This window comes from Xenopus laevis, chromosome 6S (assembly GCF_017654675.1).
Source record: "Xenopus laevis strain J_2021 chromosome 6S, Xenopus_laevis_v10.1, whole genome shotgun sequence".
NCBI classification, from domain to species: Eukaryota; Metazoa; Chordata; class Amphibia; order Anura; family Pipidae; genus Xenopus; species Xenopus laevis.
The window spans coordinates 105,142,722-105,157,612 of NC_054382.1; the positions used below are offsets into that span (position 1 = coordinate 105,142,722).

The 14,891-nt window shown below is 39.2% G+C and overlaps 1 protein-coding gene across 1 annotated transcript in view; it reads left to right on the forward strand.

The window, feature by feature from the left end:
- LOC108719737 (phosphatidylinositol 3,4,5-trisphosphate-dependent Rac exchanger 2 protein-like) overlaps window positions 1–14,891 on the forward strand; it is a 191,465-nt gene that overhangs the window by 129,081 nt on the left and 47,493 nt on the right. Inside the window, 7 exon segments of the mRNA XM_041567702.1 lie at window positions 1,783–1,873; window positions 3,526–3,702; window positions 5,794–5,835; window positions 6,730–6,947; window positions 7,795–7,897; window positions 10,668–10,811; window positions 14,311–14,425. Of these exon segments, the coding sequence (XP_041423636.1) occupies window positions 1,783–1,873; window positions 3,526–3,702; window positions 5,794–5,835; window positions 6,730–6,947; window positions 7,795–7,897; window positions 10,668–10,811; window positions 14,311–14,425 (890 nt within the window).

Here is a 14,891-nt window from a genome sequence, read left to right on the forward strand (position 1 = left end):
TATCGAATGGTCGAATAGTCAAACGATTGTTAGTTCGAATCGTTCGAGGGAAGTCGTAGTCGAAGTAGCCAATTCGATGGTCGAAGTAGCCAAAAAAACATTCGAAATTCGAAGTTTTTTTATTCTATTCCTTCACTCGAGCTAAGTAAATGTGCCCCTTAGTCTTGCAAAGATGTATAACAAAGTTACAAGATGGTGACCCCCTGTAGCCAACTTTGAAAGCATAAATTATTTGTTTGATTAGGTTTGTGGTGCAGTAAGTTCATGTTTATATTTAGTATACAAAATACAGCATTTCTAGCCTTATTCTATTTTAGACATGTCCTTTAAGCGTTACCATGAAAAGTTGGGTTATTGTTAGGATTTGCCCAGTCTAGAACCAACAGCCTTGTGGTTGTGGGTCACTGCTCCTCCTGGTTGAGCAGATGGCAGTTGTAGTTTAGCATTGTAAATAATAATGATGACAGTTCCACAGACCTTCTTTCCTTGGGTCACACATATAAAGTATCAGTTCCTTCCTGCTCTCTGGACCTTATCACTGAACTATATGCTGTGATCACATCAAGAGTATCCGGAGAGTATCTTGCTCCAATTAGTGTGTTTATTCCTGCCCTGTCTCAGTACTGTATAACCTGGGATTTCATAAGACACAGGCTGGGCATTGAGGAGAAAGAAGCCCAATAAACCGACCTTTCTATCCTTGCGTTATAACTTTGCCCAGTGCCTAGAACTCAACCTTGATTTATTTCTCTTTGATACCTGAGCAAGTTCAAGCACATATTGACCAGAAAAGCAGATCATTTTGGCTCTATATATAAGTGCAGAATGGCTAACAATTTGAGAACTTTTTGGGCCACCTTAGTTCCTTAGGTGAATAATGCTGTCCACACACAAGATGAGGTTGTCCAACCAGAGGATGACAATTAAAGGAACGGTAAGACCAAAATGAGAGTAATGAAAATAAAATGTCTTGTTGCACTGCACTGTTACAACTGGTGTGATGCTTCAGAAACTTTTCTATAAGCTTATAAACAAGCTACTGTGTAGTCATGGGGGCAGCCATTTAAGGCTGAAAATGGAGAAATGGCACAGGATACAAAGCAGATAAAGCAGACAATGGGATTCTACAGAATGTATCTGTTATCTACTGTGTATCCTCTGCTTGAATGGTTGCCCCCATGGCTACACATCAGCTTGTTTATATAAACTATAGTAGAATTTCTGAAGTAAACACACCAGTTTTACCAGTGAAGGGCAACATTACATTATATTGTCACTTTTATTTTTTGGTGTTACTGTTTCTTTATAAAGTTTTTTGGCTGGGTACAAAGGTACAACATAACATTCCAATTGCTGAGCATGTGGGTCATCAGACTGTGCCCATGTGATTGTTCGAGTCCTTATTTCCCGGTGAACTTATTTTTTTATTATTATCTGATTTTTTGGGTGTGTTGCACTTAAAATTTAGATGATTTATTGGAATCTTTGCAACAAAATTATGTATGGGATCAGACAACTCCTTCCCCTTTTTTTCGGTCTGTGATATCATCCAGCACGGTTACAGGCTGGAGACTCATCCAATTGGCTGGGTGCCCCAGTGCATCCTTAGGAGAGGAGGAGGACCCTGGGGTAGTACCTGACTTTGGAGCAAATGCACAGGGTTACAGACAGATGATGAAAGGAGTGTGATATGGTGCCCACCAGCCATGCACAATATTTTAATCTCTGCCATGAACCAGTGACCATGCAGGACTTGTATTGCTGTACTTCTTTCTTTTAAAGGTAGAGTCAATAACTTTACTTCTAAGGGGACCAGCTGTTGCAAGAGTCTTTGAACAGACCAAATATTTCACACTGGGTCGAAGCTTACAAGGTAGGATCCTAGTGTGGGCGGAACACAACAGTTCAATCATGTTTTAAGACTGGGATTTCAATAAAAGAATCAGAATCAATGCAGTAGTTTTTCTACAATTGCATCCCGATCAAGTGATATTTTCATTGTTTTCCAGAAACCCGTTATACAGAAATCTCCAAATTACAGGGAGGCCATTTCCCATAGACTCCATTTAAATCAAATAATTCAGACTTTTAAAAATGATTTCCTTTTTCTTTGTAATAATAAAACAGTACCTTGTACTTGATTCCAACAAATCCTTATTGCAGGCAGCACAATCTTATTGGGTTTGCTTAATGTTTAAATGATTTTAGAAGACTTATGGTATGGTGATCCAAATTACAGAAAGATCCATTATCCCCAGGTCCTGGATAACAGGTCCAATGTACCGATGAATGTAGGCTGGTTTTACATGTGAAATTGCAAGCCCTGGGCATTCTGGATAATAGGTCCAATGGACCGATTAATGCTGGTTTTACATAAGTAATTGTATCCTACTGCAAATATTCTAATTTGAAAATTAGCTCTAAAATCATTTTTTAATGATGATCACTATAAATAATTGTTGTTTTTTGTTAGCTTGAATGAGTTACGGTTTCTTTTTGTGGGTTTTGATGTTATTTTCCCTTTTCAATGTTGACCAATCATAAGCCTGTATCCCTGCTGATAGGATAGTTTTATCTTGCTCTCATCTCTCGCTCGTTAGAGCTACAATTCTGTGTGGCAAAGCAGCAGACAAGCTTTGAGTGTGTTTCCTCCCCACAATTCAATGGATTATTTATTTTAAAAGTGTTATATTTTTCTTTGGCTTTCCCCTCTCTCTCTATTTTTCTAGTTGTGCTAACTCATGCAGAGGGAAGCCAAAGCTAATATGTACCTTTCCAGCATAAATAATCAATTTGCTTGCAATTTAACAGCACTGACGGAGCAGTGAACTGAGGGACTTCATGAGGAATAAGGACTACATATATTTCTCAAGGATGCATTCATGTCTACTAATGTAATAACGGCCTAGGCCTTCAGCCTACAGGAGTGGGAATTTAAAATTGCTAAATTATAAAAACATGGGGCCCTGTTCTTACCACTTGCCCTGTTGCAGATAGTAAGGATAGGGGTTATTCATGCCTCCTGATACTGCTCTGTGAAGTGAGCGTTGGATCTTTAATCTGGTGCTTGGTGCTCGTTGAGATTTTGATCCTGGGGTTCATTATATGGCTAAATTTGGCCTTTACTATAAACCTTCCTAGGGAGTATTCTAGTCCCCCCCCCAACCCCCCAAGGGGGACCAGCTCAGGCCCGGACTGGCAATCTGTGGGTTCTGGCAAATGCCAGAGGGGCTGCTATAAGTTGCCATAGAAAGTCAGTATTTAGTGGGCTGGTGGGGGCTGTTTGGGCCTCTGTGTACCTGAAATAACAGGGCCTGTTGTGAATCTCAGTCTGGACCTGGACCAGCTCCACAGTTTAGAAACGCTGACTGAAGGGACAAAGATATAGTTAAATTAATACGACCTTTGGCCATTCCAGACTGCTCATATTCTTTAAAAACACAGTGTTTTTCGGGACAGTTGCCCATGATCTCCAGGCAAAAAGAGACAAGTATTATTCACTACAGTTACATTATTAACTGGCAGAGTCTATATTATTTTCAGGAAATCTCAGTTTTTACATTTTTTATGTAGAATTTCAGCAGGAAATGGAGCCGAAACTAGGCTGCCCAAAGCGATTCCGGCTTCATATTAAACAAGACCCTTGGAATCTACCTAGCAGTGTCCGGGTGCTTGCACAGAACATTAGGAAGCTTATGGAAGGTCAGTATGGAAGATGGTTTGTGCTAAGCCTTGCACTTGATATTCCTTGGAGAAACATATTTATCTATGTTGGTGGTTGAATTGGTTACAGTGTGAGGATTTATTTTAGCATATGTAGTAAACCTGAATGAGCTTGTAAAATCAAAATTGTATTCCATCTGTTTCCATTTTAGCTTAGAGAGATACCTAAACTTCAGAGGAGCCTACTGGACGGGGCATACATAGGGTCACACAAAAGTTTAAAGTCTTCAGGTTGCACATGCCTTTGGTTTAAGTTATTTGAGGGCATTAGGTGGTCTGCTTGTAGGTGGTAGCTTAGTTTGTAAATTTCAGGGCATTTCTACCATGAAATGCTGCCTGTTGAGTGGTTGGTATAAGTTACAAGACCAGTGGCAAACTTTGCACCTTTTATTACATTACCCCAACTTTTCTGCATGCATGTAGCAGAAAAAAATCTTGGTGATCATACATGGAATAGATAAATTTAGCTTAATGTAAATGAATGGTAACATACATTTAAAATACGTTATGCTATTGAAGTAACTTTTGTCCTAACGTCCTGGCCAGGAGCATAGTAGGAGGGGACTAGCCAATCACAGCCCTGTAGTCAAACAGACAAAGACCCTATTAGGTTAGCCTAGCTGATGATTGCTTCCTATGGTACAGTGCAGTGTGCTAATTGCCGGTGGCTCCACTGCTCAACCTGGGAAAGGAGGCAGCTGAAAGAGGAACAGATAGACAGGACTAGTTGTTTTTTTTTTTTAAATAAGTCCAAAACACTACTTTTCTCAGCATATTCCATCTTAAATTGGTGGAGTATAATGCACTGGCACGTTATTGTTTTTAACGTAATATGTCTCCTTTAAAGGTGAAAGAGGTTAAGCATTTGGCCAAAAATATATGATGGGGAAGAATATTTTGTGTTCATTTAAGATTCCAGCGTGTGCTTCCTTTATTGTACTCAGATGAAAGCAAAGCAATCTCTCGCTCTGCAGTGTGTTTGGTTTTGCTCTAGAAAACATTATAATGCTCGTACATGGAAACAAATGATATTGTCAGAAACCTGTACTTGGGATATTTCACAGATTCTAAAGAAAAGTTGGGTGTCTTGCGTCTTGACTGAAGCTGCAGAACTACAAATGCCTTTGTCTGTCTGGGGTTACTGGAGTTGTAGTTGAGTGATATCTGTAGGGTTGTAGCTTGTCTAACCCTACCCCGAGACACCATTGCACCAGCAATAATGATCATTCCATACTGTATGTTGTTTAGTGATGTAGCTAGACTAATCATCACTGATTTCAGTGTGAAATGGCAAAACTCTTGGCTTGTATCAGATAACAGCAGCTGGTAGGAAACATTATGCACATATCTTCATAAACATTCTGTTCTAGCAAATCATTTTAATTTTGAAATTGAGTATTTGTTGTGGCAGAGAAATTTCTGCACAGGCTTAAAACAAAAAGCTAGAGTAGGTGCAAGTTTGTATGGGAGCCCATTGTTGCTATAACACTTGGCTATATAATGGAAGATGCTTAGAGAAACATCTAGAGGTTCAGTGTTAGACTGGGGTATTTGGAGAACCTCTGCTACCCCCCACATGCTTCTCTGAGTCTTTCTAAAACAAAATTAAAGGGAAATTACACCCCTGAACATTGCAGGTTCCTAAAACAAAAACCACATAAAAAGTCCATAATAAAATAACTGTTTCTTACAAATATAGTGTTTTTTCTATCATTTTGTGTCACTGGATAACCCCATATTGGAATGCAGTAATTCTAAGCTCTAAAACCTATTCCTCTGGCTCATAATATAGTAACATCAGCAAATGAATGGGCATGGAATGAATGGAATGGACATCCACAACACCTTTCCACAACACCTGTAGCTGGTTGGCAAAAGGACCAGCAGATGGGGCTTTTGTCATCTTTAGAAGTATAAAATTGTCTAATATCTTGGAAATGGAAACATTTTATGTGAATCACAGAGGTGCTTAGAAGAGTGCTATGACTTATTTACATATACATGTTTTCAGGGTTTATATATCAAACATTTTCAATAATATTTTTACATATTTTTTTTCTTTTTGTTTAGAGGTGAAAAGCCGGATTCTTTTGGTTTTACTTGAATATTCAGGTAATGGTATACCCTTAGCTCTTACCAATTCTCCTATCCTTCTTCTTCCTTTCAGTATCTGCTAGAACAGGGATCCCCAACCTTTTGAACCCATGAGCAACATTAAGAAGTAAAAGGAGTTGGGGAGCAATGCTAGCATGAAAAATGTTCTTGGGGTGCCAAATAAGTTCTGTGATTGGCTATTTGGTAGCCCCTATGTGGATTGTCAACCTACATTGAGGCTCTATACTTAGTTTTTATGCAACTAAAACCTGCCTCCAAGCCTGGAATTCAAAAATAAGCACCTGCTTTGAGGCCACTGGGAGCAACATCCAAGGGGTTGGAGAGCAACATGTTGCTCATGAGCTACTGGTTGGGGATCACTGTGCTAGAACATGTACATCTAAAAGGCAAAACAGATCAAGCTTTTGCTGCCTATTATTATGGCCTCTCCCATTTATCTGTCTGTCTTTTATCTGAAGAAAAGTACAGGTCTTCCAGGGGAAAACAGATACTGGTCTTCCAGGGGGAAACTGTTCATATATGAAATAAACAGACTTATCAACCTTTTTGTCGCTTTTCTAAAGTCACCTGTAATTATACCAAAGCAGTGGGTGGGGTCTCAACCTACCTGGGCATGGTCCAATTTAACAGGGGGTGGTTGGGATTGGTTAGGCTTGGCTACAATCTATCCAGAGGTTAAGGTCTCTAAATAGCAGTCTAATAAATTAATTTGCCATTTAGGAGAACCCATAATGAATTCTAAATGCCAATCAGGAGTCATGCAGAGTATTAAAGGACACATTATCAAAAATATGCTGACCAACAAAGCCCACACTACACTTGGGGGAAACCATCGGGTTTTTTTTTATATCCAGTTTAATTAACTACATTTTCTACTCTCCTCCTCCTCAGACGGTGAAATCCAGCTACGGAGGGACATGGTATTTTGCCAAAGCCTAGTGGCTACTGTCTGTGCTTTCTCTGAGCAACTGCTGGCAGCCCTAAACCAGATGTTTTACTACAATTGAGACTATGATGAGGATACACGGGAGGCCAGCAAAAGGTGGCTGGAGCAGATTGCTAATGCAGGTGTTCTCTTCCACTTCCAGTCTCTGCTTTCCCCAAATCTGGTAAGTTCTCCAGCTCAGTATATTTACAATGCTGTGCAAAATTGTTCAGACGAGTGATTTGGCTAAATACAGTAAATATGGTAATGGTGAAAAAAAAAATTAGCTATATAAAAATGGTACACTGAAATGTTTTTCTTTGTAATATTTTCATTTTATACTTCTAAAACTTTAATTAGTGTATTAAAGGGGCATCCGAAACCCCCAAAATGAATTGATGTAAACTTAGAGCCCTCATCAGGAGGTGTGAGATGAAGGGAGGGTGTGGGAGGGCGTACCCCTCCACCCGAAACGTGGTGTTAGAAAGAAAGAAAGGGGTACTTCCCCAACTGCAGAATAATAGAGTGTATGCGGATCCTTGAACCAGAAATTTCTGATGTTGTGAGACCTAGCCAGGTCTGTGGATGACCAGCACCACCATTGCAGCGAATTGAAGTACAGGAGTTGCGGTGGATTGTAAACATATCTGAAATTTTTGGCAACCATAATAAAAACATTCAGCAGAATCAGTCACTGAGTGATAGTTCTAAGATTATTTAGGAATTACAAATGTTCACCCCTTTGTAATTAATCTCTAAAATTAGCTTCCTGGAGAAACAAGAAGCACAAATATGTGTTCTCCCCAAATCTGCTCCTTATTACAAACATCTCAATTTTTAAATTAAAGTAAAATAAGAGAATTGGTCAAGGGTCTGAATAGTTTTAGGAAAATGAATAAAATTTTCAGCTGAATCTACTGTTGGCTATTTGTCATGATGCATGTCCCCCCTTCCGAGAGTCAGGTTCATTATCAAAACTGGACACGAGGGGGTGGTGTTTAATTTTTGCCTTTGGCCTAATTGTCTTCCAGACAGACGAACAGTCTATGCTAGAAGATTCTCTTGTTGCACTGTTTGATTTGGAAAAGGTTATGTTTTACTTCCGACAATCTGAGCAAGGGCCGCTCGTTCCAAGTAAGTCTGCAAAAATGTTTAGCTGTGTCATTTAATAAAGATCCATCTAAAATGAATTGAATATTAATTTTTCATATCATCAGTCCATTTAAAGGACAGTTCGCTCTAATGCTGATGCACATGTTTCAGCTCTGTTTATGTGCCACAGGGTTCTTCTGACTCTTTCTCCTCTATGCATTTTGGCCTGCTTCTTCCATTTGCCTCTGTTTCAGTTCTAAAATTACATCATAGACTTAATTTTCTAAATGGTGCAAAGCTTGGCATTGTGCACTGAATTTAAAAGGGGCCATGTAGTGGGTGGCAAATTGACACACTAGCAGCAGGCTCTGTATGTAGTATTTGCCTCTTGTGCAGTGCAGACTGTTGCACTGGAATCCATTATCTGGAAACCCGTTATGCAGAAAGCTCTGAATTATGTCTTCCGTAGACTCAATTTTATACAAATAATGCAAATTTTTAAAACATTTCCTTTTCCTCTGTAATTATAAAACACTACATTGTACTTGATCCAAATTAAGATATAATTAATCCTTACTGGAAGCAAAACCAGACTACTTAGTTTATTTAGGGGCAGATTTATCAAGGGTCAATGTCAAATTTGAAAAACTTTGAAATTCGAATTCAAAAAGATCAGCCGAAATGAAATCAAAGTTGTTGTTTTTTTTTTGGACGAATAGGTCCCTTTTCGATCAAATTCGAATCGCAGTTTTTCCGAAAAAAACCTTTGATTTTTCAAAGTCCACCAATTGACTCCAAATAGGTTCTAGGACGTACCCCATAGTCTAAAACAGCAATTCGGCAGGTTTTAGAATGCGAATGGTCGACGTTGAATTTTTAAAGCGACAGTACATGATAAATTTCAAAATTCGAATTTTCAATTTTTTTTCAAATTCGAATAGAATTTGGGCTATTACCTAATCGAAGTACACAAAATTAGATTTTTTTTTTAATTTGAATTTTCACTTTGACCTTTGATAAATCTGCCCCTTAATGTTTACATGCTTTTCAAGCGGACGTAAGGTATGAAGAAAAGATCTGTTATCCAGGTCCTGAGCACTATGGATAACAGGTGCCAAACCTGTGTTAAGTCTGTCCATGGATCCCAAGGGGCGTATTATTGCTTGATAGATATTATATATTTTTATATATTTTAAATACATTTTTACCATTAGACTGGGGCCATAGCCTCTTTGCATTGTTATACACAGGCACATTAAAGATGCCAATTTGTTCCCTTCAGACCGTATCAGACCATGTATGGGCCCTCTCACATGGCCTATCCAAAAAGTGGTCAAAAACTAGCTTGATATCTGCTAAGAGTTAAAAGCAAAATAAATACTTAAAAAAGGTCAGCTGTGTATTGGACAGGTTTATAAATATATGATCCTGGCCGGCATCACTGCCTATTATAATCCAATTGTTTGGCCCTTGGATGGCCAAATCAGGCAAAGATCTGCTTGTTTTGAACCTTGTCAGGTAAGCAGATCTTAAGGTTTATGGATATCTTTACTCTGTATGAGGCTTGGACCAACTGCATCTTACACACACCTAAGAAAGACCACTCCTTCTGTCTCAACCAGAAGAGCTAATTAAAGGAGAAGTAAAGCTACCAAGGCAGTTTATTACCAATAGATTAGCCACGACAGTGCAAGCTAGAACATCATTTTTATTCTTTAGAGTGTGTTTCCATACCTGAGTAAACAGCTTTAGACACTGTCTCTGTTTGTTTAGGATAGCAGCTGCCATATTAGCTTGCTGTGACATCACTTCCTGCCGGAGTCTCTCCCTGCTCCCTCATAGCTCTGAGCTCAGATTGCAACAGGGAGGGGAGGAGGGAGGGGGAGAGGAGCAAACTGAGCATGTTCAAGCCCATGCCCTGGAGGTTTAAGCTGAAAACAGGAAGTCAGATACAAGGAAAGAAATGTTGTGTTTCTTTTGACAGAGGACTCAGAGCAGCATTACTTTGAGGGTTTACTGGTGTATTTATATAGACCTTTCTGATAAAGCTTACTTAGTTTTAACATTTCCTTCTCCTTTCAAGGAGAACTAAACCCCCTTTCTAATAAAAAACACCTACCTCCTACCCTCCATAGTCCCCTGTCCCTACTCCCCCAAGAGTTAACACAAGTAAATTCCCGTAAGGCGGTAATTACCCCTTGTTACAGCCTCAGCGCAGCGGAGCTCACGGGAGTCATCTTTAGCAGCTTTAGTAATCTCAGTAAGGAAGCTCCGTATCTGCGCATGCGGAGTTGGAGCATTTTCCCGGTTCGCTAAACTGCACATTCACTGAAAGTGATGAAAATTACCAAAGCGCCAGAAGAAGAACCAAAGATTACCAAACCAGCTGTAGATGGTCCCGTGAACTCTGCTGCGCTGACTCTGCAACAAGGGGTATTTACCGGCTTATGGGTATTTACTTGTGTTAACTCCAGTGCAGGGGGGGGAGCAGGGAGGGGGGCTTTGGAGGGTAGAAAGTGGGTTTAGTTCTCCTTTGAGACCAATTTCCCAGAATATTTTTACAGGTGAATTCTGACCCCCTATTGGCTCTTGTTTATACATGGATAATTCAGTCATACAGGAAGAAGTATCTATACTTGTACAATACACTTAATTCCTCTTTATAGCCCTAAATCCTAAGAAGAAGTTCAGGGAGGATCAATTAGGAGGTCCATGGTCAGATCCAGAATAGAGATTTTAAGTTTTGTCATGCATCTCTTGACAAAGGGCATACCTGTAAGCATGTCAAAAGCATTTTATTAATTTCCCCCAGATGTGCCTATAACCTATCAAGTAGAGGGAAGCCGTCAAGCCATGAAAGTGTTCTTTTACATTGACAGTTACCACTTTGATCATCTACCACAACAGCTCAAAAATGGAGGAGGCTGTAAGATCCATCCTGTTCTGTTCTCTCAAGGTGAGCTCTTCATTATATCTTTCTGTATCTGAGAAGGCTATCACTACATTTCCCATCTTTCCGCCAGCTGATGAACGTTTTCAAGACCTTTCAATATGCTGATACAGTTGTCGTAGCAAGATGGATATTTGCTTCATAACTTATGTTTTAATCCCATTATTGGTATAGATGTACCGTATAAAGTAAATTGTCAGAAATGAAGGATTTCCCTTCAAATGAGACTTCCCCTTTACTTGCCCTTAATTTGTTATCCAGTTCATTTAGAGTTGTAGTGCTTGGTATGACTCACTGAGAATAAAAAATTAAACTTAAATGCAGTTTCGTATTGCGAGGATAGCCAATTAAACAAAAAGTCTTGCTGTCATCCAGTAACTGTCAGGCTGCAAGTGAAGGAATAAATCAATGTCCTTGATCATGTGGACTGCAGTTTATACTGTATATATATATATATATATATATATATATATATATATATATATCTATATATATATATAGACAAATACAAGATTCCTCTGCACTCAACCCATTATCAATATATTTAAGACAGCGACATTTTGTGCATACTGCTACTGAAAAATGCCTTACCCTTTAAACAAAACAGGGATTGTTTGTCCATATATTGCAATATATTTAAGCTGGCCAACTATGTCAAAGTCATCCCATATCTGGCCAGTCCTATGCTCAATTTTCATCCGATTCATTAAGAATTCTATGGTTTAATTATACATTTTATAAAAGGGACGAATACGTTTTACCTGCAACTTACTAGCTGCTTTCAAAGTAAAACTCCCAAACTTGGCTGCCCTTTTATTAGACACCAGTGGGATCACCTGACTATAGTTGGAGGGGGTGGGAGCTACAACATGGAGCTGGTCACTGCTCCTGTATAACTATAACAAACATTGCACCCCCGCCTAATGATTTTAAAAACTAGTGGTGAGCACAACTTTCCCCTGTTTGTTATAGTTATACAGGAGCAGTGACCAGCTCCATGTTGTAGCTCCCACCCCCTCCAACTATAGTCAGGTGATCCCACTGGTGTCTAATAAAAGGGCAGCCAAGTTTGGGAGTTTTACTTTGAAAGCAGCTAGTAAGTTGCAGGTAAAACGTATTCGTCCCTTTTATAAAATGTATAATTAAACCATAGAATTCTTAATGAATCGGATGAAAATTGAGCATAGGACTGGCCAGATATGGGATGACTTTGACGTAGTTGGCCAGCTTAAATATATTGCAATATATGGACAAACAATCCCTGTTTTGTTTAAAGCAGGGGTGTCCAACCTTTTGGCTTCCCTGGGCCACATTTGAAGAAGAAAAATTTTCTGGGGCCGCACATGAAATACACAACACTTTTGATTTATAAAAATAAAGGAAATACACAGAAATTAACTACAATACCAGCTAGATAACCAGATTGAGCTATACACTGGAATATGGGACAAATATAGAGCAACCTTCTCAGGGTTGCCAGGTCTAATTTTCAAAACCAGCCCAAAACTAGCCAAGTGGCACTTCAAAGGTAGCCCAAAAATAGTTCAATATTTGCAGTAAAAAAAAAGTCTAAAAAATAAATGAATGTATGTGAAAATATTCCTTTTTAAAATTTTCACTGTTTTGCTAATTTTCCAACAAAGCAAAATGGTAGGTACAGACTTGATCACCAGGGGCGTAACTAAAAGAGGCCCAATTTGTAACTGGCGTATTTTCATAAATTTTTTTTTATTTCACTGCACATATTGTGCTATGTTTGGGCTACTTTTGAAGTTGAATAAACAATTTATTTATAATTAATTTTTCAGTTACAAAATTTATTCTCTATTTTTGATACTATGAACTGTGAATTTAATTAAGAAGTGATTATTCATTGCAATGCACTTATAAGCTATTAAGTAGATTTACCTCATAATTAATTATCTTAAAAAACAAATCAATTGATTATTGGGAATCACAGGGGGCTTGGGAATTAATTTCTTTTTAATTCATTTTTGTATTAATTCTAATTTATTGCACTGCTCTTTAATTAACATGATTGAATAAATAAGTTGAGTGAACAAATTGGTTGTCAAATAGATTTAATAGTGAATTAATGCCTCATCCTACAGGCCTACACACAGTGAATTTAGTAAAAATAATAATTCCAGAAAATTATGGAATAGGTAAATGGCCCAGGGGTGTTATTACACAAATCCCTACTTCCAAATTTATCATATCAAATGCAAAGCACTAAGCCAGACTAAAAGAGTAAAAAATTCTGTACCTGTAAAAATACTGTGCAGGTGTATTGTGCTGAACCAGGGGAGCTGAGGTAATCATAATTGGTTGCTGTGGAGTGCAAGGGTGCCAGACTTGCCAGTAAGCTGCAGGCTGAAGCTAGCCTTTCATTAGGCAGGAGAAGAGCCACATAGTTTTGGGAGTTGCTCTCTCTCTGTGCCTTTATCACGCTGCCAGACAAGAGGGGGCAGGGCCCAGCAAAGCCAGGAAATTGGCGCCAAACACTAGCTGCTAGCTAGCAGCAGCTAGCAGCCGTTGGGGAGACTGGTGCGGAGAACACAGGCGGTGACGTCATACGCAGAGCGCCGGCGCTGACGTCACACGCAGAGTGCCGGCGGTGATGTCACACGCACCGCGCGTACAGTAGAGAGGCTGCAGCCAGTCCAGCAAAGCTGTGGGGAGAGGAGGCGTGCCTTTGATCTGACGCGCAACATGGCAAACAGATTTCTTCCTGCTGGGCCGCACGGATCTCCATTCCGGGCCACATGCGGCCCGCGGGCCGCGGGTTGGACACCCCTGGTTTAAAGGGTAAGCCATTTTTCAGTAGCAGTATCCACAAAATGTCGCTGTCTTAAATATATTGATAATGGGTTGAGTGCAGAGGAATCTTGTATTTGTCTATATGTTTTTTGTGGTCACACCCTCATTGCACCCCCGCCTAATGATTTTAAAAACTAGTGGTGAGCACAACTTTCCCCTGTTTGTTATAGTTATACAGGAGCAGTGACCAGCTCTATGTTGTAGCTCCCACCCCCTCCAACTATAGTCAGGTGATCCCACTGGTGTCTAATAAAAGGGCAGCCAAGTTTGGGAGTTTTACTTTGAAAGCAGCTAGTAAGTTGCAGGTAAAACGTATTCGTCCCTTTTATAAAATGTATAATTAAACCATAGAATTCTTAATGAATCAGATGAAAATTGAGCATAGGACTGGCCAGATATGGGATGACTTTGACGTAGTTGGCCAGCTTAAATATATTGCAATATATGGACAAACAATCCCTGTTATATATATATATATATATATATATATATATATATATATATATATATATATTAGATAAGGGAATTTTGCTTTCATAACTCTTTGATACTCTCTCTATGCTTTTTTTGTTATAACATTTATATTGCGATCCCTGCTTTTTCTCTAATAATGTAGCAATGTGTGAAACTGTTCACATTTGAAACTACAAAGGGGGAATGAATACAAAATCTTTCTCATTTCCAGCCCTGGAGAGCATGGATGGTTATTATTACAAGGACAATGTTTCCATTGAAGAATTTCAAGCCCAGATTAATGCTGCAACGCTAGAGAAAGTCAAACAGTATAATCAGAAGCTGAGGTATGTGATGAACATTTTCCCATCCCAAACAATTTAAACCAAGGATGAGCCACATGCACCCCCAGCTGTAGTTGAACTACAATGCCCAACAGCACCCTGTCGTTTGTGCCTGGGATGCTGGAAGGTGTAGCATAACGTCAGCTAGAGGGTTGCCAAATCCTGCATTATGGTCCTACTTCTATGTTTAATTCTAGCTATTGTGTAGGGTTTCTGATTGGTCAGTTGGACATGTGTCAGACTTGATTACCTGTGAATGTAAGATATTACACTTTCAAGATACATAAAGATTTGTTTAAAAGGTCACCACACAAGCTGATCTTTCCCCAATATGCGCACCGTGAGCTGGGCTATATCAGATTGTTCTGATTGTTTTGGCCTTCAGGCCAACAATCGAATCATAATGCAAAAAACCGACCCAACTGATATCCGACATCACCGTGTTGTTCTCGCAACACTCGGTCATAGG